Here is an 18,023-nt window from a genome sequence, read left to right as displayed (position 1 = left end):
AATCCCTGAAAACAGATAGTTTTAGCTTTCAGCAACAATGGTGGAGGTAAAGCATTTATCAAGGCATAGACACCCAGAAATCGATTTGCCTCACTAATCCCCCACCTGGTCTTGTAATAGTGACAGAAGCGCCATGAGCATTTATAACCAATAATCCTTTAAGCAGAGATCATATGAAACAAGCTTTAGAAATCTGCCATAAAGATAATTATATTTCACTCACTATTTGAGTAACTTGTGGAATTCCAAATGGTTATTTTTCATTTGCCCCATGTTTTCTTTTGCTACTTCCACTCAGTTATTAGTCCCGGACCAGTTTCAATGGAGGGGACAGTAGGTTTGCTCTCCTTCCGTCCGTCCCACCTGTGGTTTTACAGACTTTTCACCCTTGCACTTTAACATATTCAACTGGAACTTGGTACATGGTTTTCGTATGAAAGGTTACAGAACAAGTTCGAGTTACAGGGCATTTCATTAAATCTTCACATTTTTGCGCTTTTTGGACTTGGTAAATATCACATCCATAACATGTATTGCATTTTAGCAATTCTCCCTCTTGTTAAATCTGTGTTTTTTGCCATATATATATATATCAATCAATCATCCAGTGAAATGATCAGAGATATACCTGCCTACCCAGAACTGCACATTCTTTCAAGAGGGAATTTATACTTGCTGTTGTGTGTTCCAGGCATTCCTTATCGGCGGGGATACTTGTTGTATGGACCCCCAGGATGTGGCAAGAGTAGTTTCATGTATGTTTACATCTCACAGAATTTTTTTGTCCAAATGTACACTGGTTTGCTTGTATCCTACAACCAATATATTTGTACCTAACTTTCAGCTCCTATAGGAGCTGGAGGGAGTGCTCACGGTTCATGAAAAGTGAATCAATCTCACACACACACACACACACACACACACACACACACACACACACACACACACACACACACACACACACACACACACACACACACACACACACACACACACACACACACACACACACACACACACACCTTTTGAAAATAGTACATACCTTTTTATTTTAAATCATTTTTTTCTGCCAAAGCACTAATTACCCCACACACACCAAACGAAAAGTGGGATTTAGCATTTGGTTCATGTTCGTCCATCTGTCTGTCGACAAACATCGGTTTATGATCGAGGAACAACCTATTTAAATCGAATGTTATATTTTGAACACGAATTGGATCATGAATCGGAAAACAAACATGCAGTTTAACAGTACTTTGGCTCTGAGTTCGTCCTGACCGCGCATGTGTAGAGAGGAGTGAGATTATATCCGTACTCTGTCTACCTAGCAGTAAGAAGATTGAAAACAAGTACAGATACATTCAAAGTACACCGCCCCCACGCCAAATAAATAAATAACATCCTCTAGCGCAGCATTGCCGGGGGGCCTTCGGCGCCCAGGGATACCGCCATGCAGCATATAGAGACGGTATTGGGAGGGAGAGGTGTGTACAATAATTGATTGATTAATTGCATAATTAAAATCAATAAATGAAAATCGTAAAGTAATTTCTTAATCAATTGGCTAATAGCATACCTCAACCACCAGTGTTTCATCTGAAGCTGTAACTTTTTGAAAATTAATTAAATAAGTAATTAATCGAAAATTTTAAAATAATGAATTGACTAATCATTAAATAATTAATCGATTAATTGATTAATCAATAAATCAAAAATATTCTTTATAGCCACATCACTTGGTCACCGTCTTGTCCAAATATCAGCTTCCTAGTTCAAAAGGTGCCTGAGATATTGCCCAGATGAGAAAGAAAATAAATAAGTCATTAATAATGGAAATAAAGAAATAATAATCGTAAAATAATTAAATTATTAATCAATTGGCTAATAGAATATCTAAACCACCACCGTTTCATTTGAATCTGCAACTTAAAAAAAAATAATTAATCATGTCATTAATCGAATAATTAAATAACTAATCGATTAATTGATTAATCAATAAATCACAAATACCCTTGACAGCCAAATCACTTGGTCATTGTCATCCAAATATCAGCTTCCTTGCTCAAAAGGTGCCTGAGATAATGCCCAGAAGAGAAAGGAAATAAATAAGTACTTAATTAATTGATAATAATTAATTTATTTATTATAAAAAAAAAATCATTTTTGCCAAAGGACTTGCTCACTATTCCGCCAAAATTTCAGCTTCCTAGCTCAAAGGATGGCTGCGATATCACCCGGACAAAAACAAAAGCGCGCGTCATCACCCTCTTCAGTGCCCGGCGATGACGTCATGCAGCTCCTGGAGATGGAATATGAAAGGAGCGGTGTCCAATTGTGCCAAACAGAAACCTTATTATGTTTAAGGACGCCCTGAATATACAAGTCAAAATTTGAGAATTTGTGCTTATATAAAATGTTGGAAGCATTTCGTGTTAAAAGTGGTTACACAAGTTTTTTAGGATAATTCGAGGGTGCTGAATTCAAAAATGCTGTTTAACCGGTTCAATTTTGGAGTCTTAACCTTCAAATTGTAAAAAACAAAATGCCCGCCATTTTCAGCATATTTTTTGCCATAACTTGAATTTTAAGCAACATAGAAGGCTCAAAATAGTGGCAATACCCATGTTTGTGATACTGAGGATTTACCTCAGTATCAGTAGGAGGATGCTACCTTTCTTCTTTAGGTATGACCACACTCATTATGCTAGATGGGGAACCATTTACCTGGCAGAAATGAACTGCCTTCCACCAGAAGTCCTTCAGGAATTCCAGGCAGGAAATTTTGTTGTAAAGGAGTCCGGCCGGAAATTCAATCAAGTATCACCTGATCATAGCCAAGAATGGCTGAATGGCACTGGAAAGAAGAGCGGTGGCATTGTGGGCATCACAAGAAGTATCTCTGCATTAGGCAGATGGGCACTGTCATATAACTTGAGAACTTGCATATCGAGTAAAACTAGACAAATGCTGATGATCGAAGGGGAGGAAAGTGAGTATGTGTACAACGAGCTTACACCTTCCAGGAAAGGGCGTGACAACCTTGATGAGGAGAAAGTCGTCTCAGCTTTCCGACGATTCGATGTATTCAGCGAGGGAATGTCATCTTCTGTACTGCAGAATATTGCTACCAAGGATTTGGCATCGGAGAGCATTCAACATTCTTTGCTTAATGCAGAAAAACTTGGACAGGTGCAGCTGGATGAGTTTGTTGATCAGCGCCTTCTTCAGCCTCCTGATGGCACATGTCATATCAATTTCAATGCCGCTTTACATAGGAACAAAGCACAGACTTTCTCGTCTCTGTATGCTGTAGACTGCAAAAAAAGCAAAGGCAAAGAAACGACCATCAAGGCAGATAGAAACATTCTACAGCGACTTGTGACAGCTTCCAAAGCAGGGCGTGTGATAAACCTGGACCTGATTCTGCAGCATGAGCTTATGCCTGTGCCAATTTCACTTGCTGCCATGAATGGGAGTCTACATACAGGCAGTAGCGGTAAATCTCGACTGGCAAATGAGTTGATTCAAGATGTCTCAACCCCAGAACAAGTGACATTAACTGGAAGTACTTGCTTAGTAATTGATGGTCAAGCACTGGTGATGGCTCTTGGAAAGCCCAGCGGAATAACCACATTTGGTGAATATGCAGATGCGTTTGTGAATATGCAGACTCAATAAGCAGAGTTTCTTTCTCAGCAGCTCATGACAAATGCAGTGTCTATTGCACCCACAACACTTGTAGTGGCTGGAGGATTTGCACAGATCACAGACGTGAAATCTTCAGATCCAGAGATGGACACATCATCCCTACAGGCCAACCATGAGGAGGCGGACACACGACTTGTTCTTCATTGCGTCGACACAAATGCTGAAACAGTGGTGGTTTTAGTGCGTGACACTGACGTGCTGGTCTTGTTAGCTGCTCATTTTGATAAGATGCCATGCACTCAGCTGTGGATGAAGGCAGGAACTCTTAAGAAGCCAAAATACATTCCCATCCACAAACTCCACCAGAAACTGCCACCTTGCCAAGTGGAAGCGTTGCTGCCATTCCATGCAATTACTGGTTGTGACAGTGTGTCACAGCTTGCTGGCCATGGCAAAAAGACAGCCTGGAAGGTGTTTCAAACACACAGCCAATTGTTGACAGATCTAGGCACAGAAGATATCACTGAAGAAGTAATCAACGATGCAGAAAAGTTCATATGCCGTCTTTACAAGGTACCCGATGATGTGGACAGATGCGACAAGGCACGTGTAATACTCTTCTCTAAGGGTTGTCCACAGGAGACTCTGCCACCAACATCAGATGCAGTGAGACTACACATAAGGCGTGCACATTACCAGGCTTTTATTTGGAAGCGCGCAACCATCGCTACTCCAGTACTCCCCCAAGTAACAGACATGGGATGGACATACATCGATGGGAACTTGGTGCCGAAGTTGATGACGCTATCTCCAATTCCTAAGGCGTGTCGCGAGATAGTAACATGCGGATGTACCAAAGGATGTATAAATGGCCATTGCAGCTGCAGAAAAGCTGGGCTAACATGCACAGGAGGATGTGCATGTGCATACAACAGACAACTAGAATGCAGAAACAGAACAGACTAAGATAGACAGGTAAACATTTGAGAATGCCAATATTGAGCTATACGGTATTTATAAAGTATAATTACTAAAAGGCAGCCATTTTGGAACTTTACCCCTTTTTTAAATGCACTTCAGAAATGATTTAATATCATTTTTTTGTCCTAAAGAAATTAAAAGCGCATTTGACCAGTGAAAGTGATGTACATAAAAAAATACACCCCAGAAATTACCAAAAATATGGCGGCCATCTTGGAATTCAACATGGCGGCGAAACCAAACTAATTACAACTTAGGTAACAGTAAATTTGGAATCCTCAGTATCACAAACATGGGTATTGCCACTATTTTGAGCCTTCTATGTTGCTTAAAATTTAAGTTATGGCAAAAAATATGCTGAAAATGGCGGGCATTTTGTTTTTTACAATTTGAAGGTTAAGACTCCAAAATTGAACCGGTTAAACAGCATTTTTGAATTCAGCACCCTCGAATTATCCTAAAAAACTTGTTTAATCACTTTTAACACAAAATGCCTACACTATTCGAAAATTCTCAAATTTTTACTTGTCTAGAAGGACACATATAACAGGAACGAAAAACTAATGTAATGCGTTAGACACCACATTACTAATGTAATGTGTTAGACAGACAACGGCAGTAAAGTTCTGGAATCAATTTCAATTAAGTAAAGTTCTGCATGAAGCAGTAAAGTTCTAAAATCATTTTTTATATGACCTTTACAATCTTTGTTTTATTTAAATTGAATTATATACTTGAACACTGTAGAACGCAAATCACCTTTGCACTTTCACAACCCTTCCATTTAGCAGTACTTGGATATGTTATATAAGGGTGGTGTATAAGACTGCTTCAGTCGTGCTAAACTTCTGGAATCTTCTTTTTAACGATCTTTGAAATTATTATTTTATTTAAATTGAAGTATGTACCCAGGTACATTGCGCATGGGGTAAGGTGCTCTATCAACTCTAGTTACCCTCACAAAGGAGAGGGTATTTCATTTGGATATGTTTGTCAGTACAGAATGTGCCGACGTAGGCCACAAATGCCACCAAGTGGTAGCCAGTAGTACACTTTCTTTTTTTTCAACCAAGTAAGTCTATAAAGCATGTGCAATTTGAATGTGAGTACATCTATAAAGTATGTACAATTTGAATGTGAGTACATCTATAAAGTATGTACAGTTAGAATGTGAGTATGTCTATAAAGCATGTGCAATTTGAATGTGAGTACATCTATAAAGTATGTACAATTTGAATGTGAGTACATCTATAAAGTATGTACAATTTGAATGCAAGTACATCTATAAAGTATGTACAATTAGAATGTGAGTACGTCTATAAAGTATGTACAATTAAAATGTGAGTACGTCTATAAAGTATGTACAATTAGAATGTGAGTCGACCCTTTTGTCCTTCAACCCTGCTCTTTGTGTTTCCCCACCCTCTCTCCACTGTCCCTTTTGTTCTGTTGCGTCCTGATCCATTCAGTGTTCTAGCTCTTCCACGAGCTTTGACTCTGTATACAAGAAAACACTGAGTTTATGTTTTCATCACTCAGCATAATTTTTTTAAAATCCAGAACAGCACTCGCTGGGGAGATGGAGTACAGTATCTGCCTTATGAGTCTGAGTGACCAAGCCCTTTCTGATGATCGGTTGAACCATCTTCTGAGCGTTGCCCCACAACAAAGCCTCATCCTCCTGGAGGATGTAGATGCTGCCTTCATGAGCAGGGATCTCATGACTGAGAGTAAGTTTGTACTTTGCAACACTTAAGCTGTATTTCTCCTCCACCTGTCCCATTATTGTCCCCACATGAACGTTAGAAATATGCATTTTTGCATCACTGGACATTTTGGCGAAGCTTTGTCCCCCTCTATCTCCCATACTTTTCACTCACTTCTCTTATCCTTTCCACTTCCATTTCTTCTCTCATTTGAAAAATGTTCTCAATTTATTCCCTTACTCCACTCCCCCATATGTCCATCAGGATGACATAGGCCTTTGATTGGTCTAGGCTGGGCTTGATTCCCGATCGGACGAGAAACTGTTGGACTGATGCTTTGCAGGCAGGATGTTGCATCAAAAATGTCTGGGTGGTCAAGCTGGGTATCCGTTTGCTAGCATTGATTACAGCTCAATAAACATCTGTGTCTTTTGTTGAACATTAGGTGTTATTGCCAGCATCCTGGCCAAAATTCCAAATTCCTGCCCAAAGTATTCCTGGTCCTGATGCAGTAGGCTCTGTCTATTTCCTCATTGAAACACCAACATGGTGCCCAGATCGTTAACAGCAGATGTGATGTCTCCTTCATTCTTGCAGAACATGAAGATTACCTCCTTAGAAATGAGCAACCTCGATTACAATGGTGGCTTTGAAAGAATAAATACTTTACCTGTTATCATTGTCCGAGTAACAACATTGACCAGATGACTTATTGATACCCAATAAAACGCTGTTTGCTTGAGGAAAGTCATCCTGACTGTTATAGGATATTAGACATATACTGCAGATTTATGGCATGTCCTATAGTCATTCTTGGAATGCCCTTTTTACAGACCCAATGGCATACCAAGGAATGGGCCGGCTGACATTCAGCGGTCTACTGAATGCCCTTGATGGAGTCGCTTCAACGGATGCCAGGATTGTATTTATGACTACGAACTACATCGATCGGTATGTTCTTCCAACAGGTTAATTTGTACGTAAAGGCAGCTAATCTTCAAACTGACATTGTATTTTTTGCATTTAGCTCATTTATTCATAAAGTGTTATCGTGTGAGAAAGAAAGGATACAGGAAGAACATGTGAAACGTCAAGCATGAGGCAAAAGTTGAATGATGAGATTAACAAAGGGAACTGCAGCTTTATCACTTCCCCTACAGCAAGACATTTTTCACCTTTATTGTCCCCCGTCGCACAGCGTAGCGAAAGGGGGACTATGGCTTTCCCCTCCGTCCGTCCGCCCGTCCGTGCGTGCGTGTTTGCGTGCGGGCGTGTGTGCGGGAGTGCGTGCGTGCGTAAGCGAAGGACCGCATTCAAATTTGGTGTGTGGGTGCAACCCACGTCAAAATCCAAAATGGCCGCCGCCATGTATGTCTGATGCCATGTATGTCTGAACCTTGTGAGATGAATATCTTGAAAAATAAGCGAAGTACCAACTTCTAATCTGGTGTGTGGGTGTATCTCGGCATCAGGAAGAAGGCTATTGAAAATTGGGTCGCTACGTCAAAATCCAAGATGGCCGCCACCATATATATGTCTGAACCTTGTGAGCAAAATATCTCGAAAAATAAGCGAAGTACCAACTTCTAATCTGGTGTGTGGGTGTATCTCGGCATCAGGAAGAAGGCTATTGAAAATTGGGTCGCTACGTCAAAATCCAAGATGGCCGCCACCATATATATGTCTGAACCTTGTGAGCGAAATATCTTGAAAAATAAGCGAAGTACCAACTTCTAATCTGGTGTGTGGGTGTATCTCGGCATCAGGAAGAAGGCTATTGAAAATTGGGTCGCTACGTCAAAATCCAAGATGGCCGCCACCATATATATGTCTGAACCTTGTGAGCGAAATATCTTGAAAAATAAGCGAAGTACCAACTTCTAATTTGGTGTGTGGGTGTATCTCGGCATCAGGAAGAAGGCTATTGAAAATTGGGTCACCACGTCAAAATCCAAGGTGGCCGCCACCATATATATGTCTGAACCTTGTGAGCGAAATATCTTGAAAAATAAGCGAAGTACCAACTTCTAATCTGGTGTGTGGGTGTATCTCGGCATAAGGAAGAACGCTATTGAAAATTGGGTCGCCACGTCAAAATCCAAGATGGCCGCCACCATATATATGTCTGAACCTTGTGAGCAAAATATCTCGAAAAATAAGCGAAGTACCAACTTCTAATCTGGTGTGTGGGTGTATCTAGGCACAAGGAAGAACGCTGTTTAAAATTGGGTCGCCACCATGTATGTCTGAACCCTGTGAGATGAATATCTTGAAAAATAAGCGAAGTACCAACTTCTAATTTGGTGTGTGGGTGTATCTCGGCATCAGGAAGAACGCTATTGAAAATTGGGTCGCTACGTCAAAATCCAAGATGGCCGCCACCATATATATGTCTGAACCTTGTGAGCGAAATATCTTGAAAAATAAGCGAAGTACCAACTTCTAATTTGGTGTGTGGGTGTATCTCGGCATCAGGAAGAAGGCTATTGAAAATTGGGTCACCACGTCAAAATCCAAGGTGGCCGCCGCCATGTATGTCTGAACCTTGTGAGATGAATATCTTGAAAAACAAGCGAAGTACCAACTTCTAATTTGGTGTGTGGGTGTATCTCGGCATAAGGAAGAACGCTATTGAAAATTGGGTCAGCACGTCAAAATCCAAGATGGCCGCCTCCATGTATGTCTGAACCTTGTGAGCGAAATATCATATCATAGCATGTTTTCTGCGTCTTCCACTTTGTCAACTCACATCACTTCCCCGACGGGGGACCCAGGCGTAACGCTTGTTACTATTATTACCGCTAAGGGAAAAGGAGGAGAACACCAACAACACTACCTCCACACCGAAGATAGACAGAAGTTGTTGACACCCCTGTTTGTGTGTCTGTGAGCAGGATATCTCAAAAAGTTATCGACAGGTTGGGTGTGTGACAAGGACAATCGATTAGGTTTTGGTAAATATCTGGATTGCAGATATTAGAATTCCTTAAGTGATTCTTCACCATTGAGAGATATGGCCAAAAACGATAGCACAATGATATGGCACAACGTCTCAAAAGGTTATGGACGAAACTTGGTGGATGAGTTGTGTACGTGATGAGAACATGCTGATTCGATTTTGGTTCAGGTCTGGATACAGATCCGGCCTATCAGTAGGATACTACAAAACGTAAAATGTTCAGTCTGGTGGCGGTATGTGCACCACTGAGTGCCGTTCTAGTTTTGGAACATTTATTAGATGCTGGTGGATACCTACTCTATCAGACAACATCATTAGGTTGTTAGTGATACATCGGAAACTCTGGAATACAAAACCAGAATCCTATTGTAGATTGTGCCATGCTAGTATCTTTCCTAACCCTGTAACATTCCTTCTGCAGACTGGACCCTGCTCTCATTCGTCCAGGTCGAGTGGACAAGAAACAGTACATTGGACACTGCTCAACCTGGCAGCTTGAACAAATGTTTCGCAGATTTTATCCTGACGAGCCTGAAGCCGCAGCTCACACATTTGCTCAAGCGGCAAATAAGGGTGCTGGTGGCAAGATAAGCCCAGCCCAAGTTCAAGGACACTTCATGGTGTACAAGCTTGACCCTGATGGAGCTATCCAGGAAGTTGCAGAAATCACGAGCTAGCATGCCGTTATTTTGTCCTCCATTCACCAAGATATTTATTATCTGCAGATATTTTTTATTGTGAACCCTGCAAATGAGGTGGTCAACCACCGATGACAGATCAAAGCGAGATAGTGTGAAAATTCAGGGGAAATAAAGTATGTTGACTTTTAAGTTAGAATGCTCGCGAGAATTGTTCACTGGTGGACATAAACGACTTTGCAAGCAAGTCAACCTTCTTGGAAATGTACATCGTTTATTGTGTCATAAATCATCCGAATGTCATCGCAATAGAAAGGGTGAAAACCCTTTTGAAAACCGTCTTGAAAAAAAGGAGCAATTATGACATTGATCACACATACATGGCAGAGTTTATGTACATGCAAGCGCTATGCGTGACCCAGGATCAGTAATATTGACCAGCTGATGCAGTGGTGTATGATGTACAGTGTTCTGCCTCAGGTCAATTGGCTTTTTGAAACACAGTGGGATACAAAGACAATAAAGGAGCTGAAGGTTAAACACTTTTATGTTTTGAACCTTACTTTAAAATTAATAACGTTCTCTTCAATTGTGAATTGTAGAATTAACAATTCCGACTGGGGGGCCTGGCAGATTATTTCTATTTGCGCAATTTTCTCGATTTTCCAGGTGTTTCAAGGACTTGGACAAGTTTTACAGGACTTTCAAGTCATGGAAAATGCTTTTTCTTTTTCCAGGAATTTCATGGACTGTGAACCCTGTTACAATATTAACAAGAAAAAGAGCAATCCGAGATTGCAAACCCTCACCAGGATGTATTTTCAGTGGCTTTTAAGGCTTTTATGTGAAAACAAATATGGCGGCCGAACCACGTGACCTATGACGTCATCATTATTTTTTTTCTCCACCAGTTTATGCTGACATGGCACTCAAATTTCATCTTGATAGGATGAAGTTTTGTATTTGTCGAATTATGATATCATAATGGAGGCACCTATGACATCATCATTCAAATATTTTATTCCCCATGGAGAGTTCTTTACAATGAGCCATGTCAATTTTTTAAATTCAGCGCTTTCGAAGATATAGATGCAACGTTTTTCGTTATTTCCAAGATGGCGGCCGAGCCACGTGACCTATGACATCATAATTATCATTAAAACTTTCTACAGGTGGAGTTGAACCTATGGTGAAAATTTCATGTCGATCGGACCAACGGTTGCACAGAAAATCATATTTATTCTGTGCGGACAAACAGACAAACAAACGGACTCAAATGCAATACCCTCTCCTCTGGCAAGGGAAACTTGTTGAGTCATGTGAATGAAATCTCAGACAGGAGATGCGACAAGAAGAAAAAGACATAAAATGTCATAGTAGTCTAGTAGGAAGACTAGGTCCCCCTGCACCCCCCGGAGATATACTTCTAATCAGTGTTTCTAGATTGGAAAAAATGTGTAGAAAATGACTAGCTATGGCCCCAAGCTGAAAAAATGTCCCACATACCATTTTTATGCAAATTACTGCTGCCATTATCAAAAAAACGATTTTTGACATATCTCAGCCAATATTGCAGATAATTGAAAAATGAAGGTGTCTAGACCCATGTTTTGAAGGGCATAGATCATGATAGAACTATTCATAACATGATTACATGTGTCTATGGTATACTAGTATGCATATTAATGCTGTAATTACAAAATAATCAGTTTTACAAATGATAAGGATACGTTAATACTGCAGATAACTTAACATGGTACATAAGGGGTCTAAACCCAGGTATTTTCAAGGTTAAATGTCAACAAGATGCTCCTGAGTCTTGCATAGGGGCGGGACATTGGCAGTAACATTGGTACCACTCAACTTTTCTTCCCACCATTGACTTTGTATTGCGAGAGATTTTCACTTGCTTATTTAAAGGTTTCTCACCCAGCCCACGTAAAATCTACCAACTCCTGCTGTTAACTCCCAAACATATTTTTTTATGTTATCCAATCACAGTGCAGAAATGACAGACTAGAGATCCAAATTAGTGCTGCTATAGCTGCCATTTTACATTTCCATCCATGTAACATGCGCGCTCGCGCGCTCGTATCAATTGGTAATGTCGCGCGCTCGTATCAATTGGTAACGTTGATGTTATTGAATACCTCAGTTGAAAGTTCAGTCTTCCATTCCATCTGTGTGTTGTTCTTGGTATTCATCCTCCAATCTAGCCAGGTAAGATGCTAACTATAATGTTACTCACACTCTTGACTTCAGTTTCTGCATGAAATCATAAACAGGCAGAATAACAGCTGAGCCAGCTAGCACCATGTTAGCTAACGTTAAAGCTAGCCTCATCTATGTACAGTATGTTCCTAATGTCGGTGTAACTTAAACTTTTGTTAATGCCAAACATGAGACATATCTGTTGACTTCTGTATATGAATTGAACCAGAAAGAGGCACGACAGCTGAGCTAGCTACAGTAACTTAGCACAATGTTTCATTGGCCTAGATAGCTAACGTTAGTGTGGAAGAATTTAGATGTTTTAGCTATTAGCACTTTTGATGCCACTAAACATGGTTTAGTCAGCTAAAAAGTACCCTAGTGTAGAACATGACTCAGAACCTCTGTTACCTCACTGAAAACTCAGAGCCTCCTTTCACAGGCACTTTTAACATCATTCGTGATTTCTTATTTGTCATTTAACAGTGATGGTAGACATCGACAGCAAGCATGCCCAAAAGAAAACGGAGTGTAGAACCTGCAGCCCAAAGCTCTCCTCCTACATGCATCCTTCATGTACCATCCATGTCTGATCATGGGGATTTCACGCCCCTCCGTAAAATTAAAGGATCTGCTTCAGAAAAACTGCAACTGCTTCAAAAGATCCGGGATAGACGTCTCAACCAACCGCATGACTCCCCATGTCGTATGCAATCAGTATGTGATCAGATCCCGGCAACTCTTCCTGATGACCTAGAAAGAGTAGGATATCACAGCAAGTGTTATAAGCACTTTGTCCGCCACTTTCATCGTCTGGGAGATGATACAGAACCAGGGCCATCAACCTCATCATGGCATCACTCTCCTCGTAAACCAGGAGGTTCTGCTGAACCCATCTTCCCGCCAGAGTGTATATTTTGTGAGAAAGTTGAGACCAAAGATGCTCATCGCAATACTGAGAGGCCTACAACCTTCCCATCCTTTAAAAACAAAGAAAATGCATGGGAGCAAATCGAAACACGGGCTGAGAAAATGGGTCTCTATCGACTCCATCGAAAGGTGAAAAACAAAGACCTCTTTGCATGTGAGGCCAAACACCATCCGTCATGTTTTAAAGCTTTCCGCACAGCATTCTACAACTATGAGCGTGCGATTCACAGAGCCGAAGCACCAAAGGAGCAGGCTTGCATGTCAGCCGCCCATGAAAAGGCATTCAACTCAGTACTGGAACACATTCAAACCCAGGTCATCCAGCAGAATAAAGTTCTACAGCTTTCTTCCTTGCGCTTGCTCTATGTCGAGGAACTGAAACTGAATGGATATGAGAACTCAAATTATCGGTCAGAGAAACTACTGAAACGCCTACAGAATGACCCAATCAAGGAGCATATCCACTTCACGAAGGTTGATCATGACAAATGTGATGTCATTTCTTTCTGGCTTGTGCACAGCTCAAACATAACAGTTTCCAATGCTCTCGCACGAGCATTCACACTCGGAAGCACAAACAAGAACCAAAATGTTGCCCTCCAACTTCGCCAGGGTATTCTACAGGCTTTCAGAGAGTGTAAAGACCAACCATGGCCACCAACAGCTGAAGACATGGAGCTCAATCCTGAAGACATCCTACCTCCAGACCTTGTCCGCTTTCTCAGCGTGCTAATGACTGGCAAGGAGGGCATCGAGACAGAAAAGGTGAAGCGTCTGGTCTTCTCCATTGGACAAGATCTGTGCCGTGCAGTGTCAGATGGAAAATGGAAGTTACCAAAGCACATTCTCCTCTGTGTGACTGTAAGGCACCTGTTCCGAAGCAAACAGCTCACCACAATACTACACAGGCTTGGACACTCTGAGAGCTACGATTTCGCCTTGGAGTTGGAAACTGCTCTCGCCAAGGTCCTGGATGAAGTCTCAACTTATCGTACACCACAAATTGTGACAGGAGAGGGCAACCTTGTATTCCACTGTGAGTGGGACAACTTGAATAAAACCACTACCAGTGTGCACGGCAGCAACATTGTAAACAGTGCTGGAGGAATCATGGTGCAGGAGGTCAAGCCCGGGTTCGAGAGCAGCAAGGACCGAATGCTACCTACCATCAATAGGTCACAACAGCGTAGCCTGAAGGTCGACACACCAGGCTGGAGAGAACAGAGATGGCTGTGCTGATCGTGGAGGGGAAGGCCCACCAACTTGCCTCAACGAATGGCAAGGTAAAATTGAAAGCCCTTCGTGAATGGCGATTCAATTTGTAATTTTTCCTGAAAAAAAGGTGATTACCTGTGATGTTTGTCTAGATCTGAAACTGGCAGTGACTGGTGATTGAAATGCGGTGCCTTTTTGTGTTTCAGGTCGAGGTACGTGAACTCCCCACGATCTACAGCAACCAGGAAGAGACTGATACCAGGGTGGTTCTATACCTCCATCATGCTGCTACCATCGGATACAAGAACGCTGTAGTCAGAACACCGGACACAGACATCCTCCTGATCCTGCTCCACCATGCCCACAACATCAAGCTGACGGTGTACCTGGATACAGGGTCAGGGAAGCATCGCCAACTTGTCAACGTCTCTGAGCTGGCAGAATCCCTGGGAGAGGACTACTGTGCCACTCTCCTGGGGTACTATGTGTTCAGCGGAGAAGACTGCACCAGTGCCTTCAAAGGGAAGGGAAAAGTCGGGCCCTTGAAAAAGCTGGAGAAGAATCCCAGGTTTCACAGGGCATTCGGTGAACTGGGTGACAACTGGGATGCCAACCCTGAGGTGGAGAGGCAGTTAGAAAAATTCACCTGTGTGATGTACGGCCAGAGTCGCGAGTCATCAGTGGACATTGTCCGTGCCAAGCTGCTACGAAAAATGGTGGGAGAGGACAAGACCCTCACATCCAAGTCCAAGGTTGATCTGGCTCGCCTTCCTCCATGCCAGTCTGCCCTGAAGCCGCACATCCAGCGTGTGAACCACCGCGTAGCATTGTACAAAAGAGCCGATCAACCTATCATCGAAAAGCCAAAACCTTATGAGGAGCAAGGATGGATAAGGACTGATGAAGGACTGTTGAAACCAATGTGGTCCAGTGGTCCCATCCTACCAACCTCACTGGTGGATCTTCTGAACACAGGAGAGCACGAAGAGGAGGAGGAAGAGGAAGGAGAAGAAGAGTTTGACTCTGACGATTTCGATGAAAATGATGATGACTGACTCAGTGTAGAATCACTAATGCTAATGATGTTTATCTAAAACAAGCAAGAGAAGAGTGGTCACATTGAGTGCTAGGACTATTTTGACAGTTGTAATATTTAGAAAAATAAAACTTTGTGTTAACGTCTGTGTAGACGGACCTTAATATGAGTCTATTATTTCGTAAAACTGTGATTATTTTGTAAATAAAGCACTAATTAGCATACTAGTATACCATAGACACATGTAATCATGTTATGAATAGTTCTATCATGATCTATGCCCTTCAAAACATGGGTCTAGACACCTTCATTTTTCAATTATCTGCAATATTGGCTGAGATATGTCAAAAATCGTTTTTTTGATAATGGCAGCAGTAATTTGCATAAAAATGGTATGTGGGACATTTTTTCAGCTTGGGGCCATAGCTAGTCATTTTCTACACATTTTTTCCAATCTAGAAACACTGATTAGAAGTATATCTCCGGGGGGTGCAGGGGGACCTAGCCTTCCTACTAGACTATAGCCCCTGCCATAGTTTTAGTAAATTTGCTGTACAGAGTTAAAGGCCATTAGTCGGCCATCTTTGGTCGGATGACAAAACAAAATCTTCTGCACATGTATACTCATGTATTGTCTTTGTGCCAAGTTTGAACAAAATCGGAACATGCATGTCCGAGAAATGGATGGGGACATGTTTAAGTAACAAAATGGCCGCCAGTCGGCCATATTGGATCTGATCTCTGAAAAAACTTTGATGCGCATATGTAAGCCTTCATTCATGATCTGTGTGCAAAGTTTGAACAAGATCTGTAAATGCATGTCTGAGAAAAGGTTGAGGACATGCTCAATACTGGCTTTTTTTTTTTAAACAACTAAAATGGCCGCCAGTCTACCAGTCGGCCATCTTTAATCAGATTGCAAAATAAAGTGAGGTGCATGTGTATGCCATTATGTACTGTGCTTGTTCCAAGTTTGAACAAAATCAGATCATGCATGCCCAATAAATTGTTGGAGACACGTTTAAGTAACAAAATGGCCACCAGTGGGCCATCTTGGATCTGATCTGGAAAAAAAAAAGATGTGCATATGTAAGCCATAATTCATTGTTTGTGCCAAGTTTGAACAAGATCGGTAAATGCATGTCCAATAAATGGTTGAGGATGTGGTCAACATTGGGGGTTTTTTTTTTTACAACTAAAATGACTGCTGGTTGGCCATCTTTGATCGCATTGCGAAACAAAATGATGTGCAGATGTATCCCATAATGTATTGTCTTTTTCTAAGTATGAACAAAATCGGTCCATACATCTCCGAGATATATATATATATATTTTTGTATATAGAGTCGAGGCTCGTGAAAGAGCTAACATTTATCAAACAAACAAATCAAACAAATAAGCAAACAAAGTATATAAAAAGGGGAGCGGTCGACAAGATGGGGAGAGAAGGGGAGGAAGCACACAAACACAACATTTGAGAGTAGGGATATCGGGAGATGTGTGGGAGGGAGAGGGCCTGGGGGGAGGCAGGATAGGTATAAAACGCAAGGACACCAAGGACTTCCAGGAAAGAAGTCGGCACCTCAAAAAAGTGGATTTGGGGTGAAATTAGCAGGGGTAGAAAAGATCAAGGTTTTGGATTGGGGAAGATAAGAGATGGTGGTGAACAGCCGTTTTAAAGACCTGGAGGGAGGAGTGGGATTGAAGAGAGTGAGGGAGTTTGTTCCAGAGGTGGGAGAAAAGAGGAACGAAGGAGTGAAGGTGAGCAGAGAGTCTTGATTTTGGCAGTTTAACCATAAGAGGGTTGCAGGCAGATCTTGTGCGACCTGTAGGAATATTTGCGGGACAGAGCCCAGAGAGAGCTGGGGGGGGGGCATGGCCGGAGAGGAGTCGGTAGAAGACGGAAAGATCACCAACCTGCCTGCGGTGATTAAGTGAAAGGCCCTCGGAGATAGCGTCATCGCGGGAGATTCCAATGATTCTGAACACTTTGGTTTGAACAGCGTGAAGACGAGCTTGGTGTGAGGCAGGAGCACCAGCCCAGAGGGGAGAGCAGTACTCCATTGAGCTGCGGATGAAAGCCTTGTATGTGGTGAGGAGGTCAGGTGTGCCAAGGAAGGACTTTGCACGACCGAGGATGCCCAGTCGGCGACAGGCTTTGGAGGCCAGCTTGGAAATGTGGTTTTCCCAGGAAAGATCATGGCAGACAGTGAGACCCAAAAGCTTGAGTGACAGAACTTCTTGGAGAGGATAATTCAGAAAGTGGATGGGAGGGTTGTCCAGTCGGTCTTTTCGGAGAGACATCGTAAGAGTGTGAGATTTGTCAGGATTGAAAGACATGTTCCACTTGTTTGCCCAGTCTGTGATTTTGTCCAGGTCTGCAGAGAGTGAGGAGGCTGCATATATGGTTGTGGACGCACGGATGAGACCAAATCCATAAGCTCCCGTTTCGGACCAAATCCAACGGGGGCTAATAATGACTTTCACCTGTGTGGTGATGGTGACTGGTGCCTGTGATGTGTGGTGACTCTCACCGTGTGACGTTTTGCAGTTAGGAATGTGAGCAACTTTGAAGCCTCTGCCTTAATGTTACAACAAAATCCAGCATACATGTAAAATGTGCCTTTATCGAGTTGCTTCAAGTATATTTAGCAATTTATATCATGCACAAAGAAGTGAAGTACACAGACCTACCTGAC

The 18,023-nt window shown here is 42.0% G+C and overlaps 2 protein-coding genes across 14 annotated transcripts in view; both read left to right on the top strand.

Annotated features, from left to right (window-relative positions):
• Nucleotides 1-10,475, top strand: part of BCS1L (BCS1 ubiquinol-cytochrome c reductase complex chaperone) — a 32,367-nt gene extending 21,892 nt beyond the window's left edge. For all 13 annotated transcript variants that reach the window (XM_068123077.2, XM_078782099.1, XM_078782102.1 and 10 more), the window contains 4 exons: nt 692-755; nt 6,190-6,359; nt 7,169-7,286; nt 9,716-10,475. In XM_068123077.2, coding sequence (XP_067979178.1) covers nt 692-755; nt 6,190-6,359; nt 7,169-7,286; nt 9,716-9,971 — 608 coding nt within the window. In that variant the 3' untranslated portion in view covers nt 9,972-10,475. The remainder of the gene's footprint in view (nt 1-691; nt 756-6,189; nt 6,360-7,168; nt 7,287-9,715) is intronic.
• Nucleotides 10,476-14,287: 3,812 nt separating this feature from the next.
• LOC144892981 (uncharacterized) lies at nt 14,288-16,495 on the top strand. Its single transcript, XM_078782111.1, has 2 exons — nt 14,288-14,356; nt 14,495-16,495. Exons 1-2 carry the CDS (start codon nt 14,300-14,302, stop codon nt 15,341-15,343), a joined length of 906 nt encoding a protein of 301 aa, XP_078638237.1. The 5' UTR covers nt 14,288-14,299; the 3' UTR covers nt 15,344-16,495.
• The last annotated feature ends 1,528 nt before the right edge of the window (nt 16,496-18,023 follow it).

This window comes from Myxine glutinosa, chromosome 7, assembly GCF_964187855.1.
Source record: "Myxine glutinosa chromosome 7, kmMyxGlut1.1, whole genome shotgun sequence".
Lineage (NCBI taxonomy): Eukaryota > Metazoa > Chordata > Myxini > Myxiniformes > Myxinidae > Myxine > Myxine glutinosa.
The sequence above is the reverse complement of the archived record's forward strand: the minus strand, read 5'-3'. Positions and strand labels throughout refer to the sequence as shown.

What these genes read in the sequence shown, in the direction of transcription:
- LOC144892981 (XM_078782111.1), top strand. Translation starts at nt 14,300, where the DNA reads ATGGCTGTGCTGATCGTGGAGGGGAAGGCCCACCAACTTGCCTCAACG. An exon ending in TTGCCTCAACGAATGGCAAG is followed by an intron (nt 14,357 to 14,494) that starts GTAAAATTGAAA and finishes TTTGTGTTTCAG; the next exon opens with GTCGAGGTACGTGAACTCCC.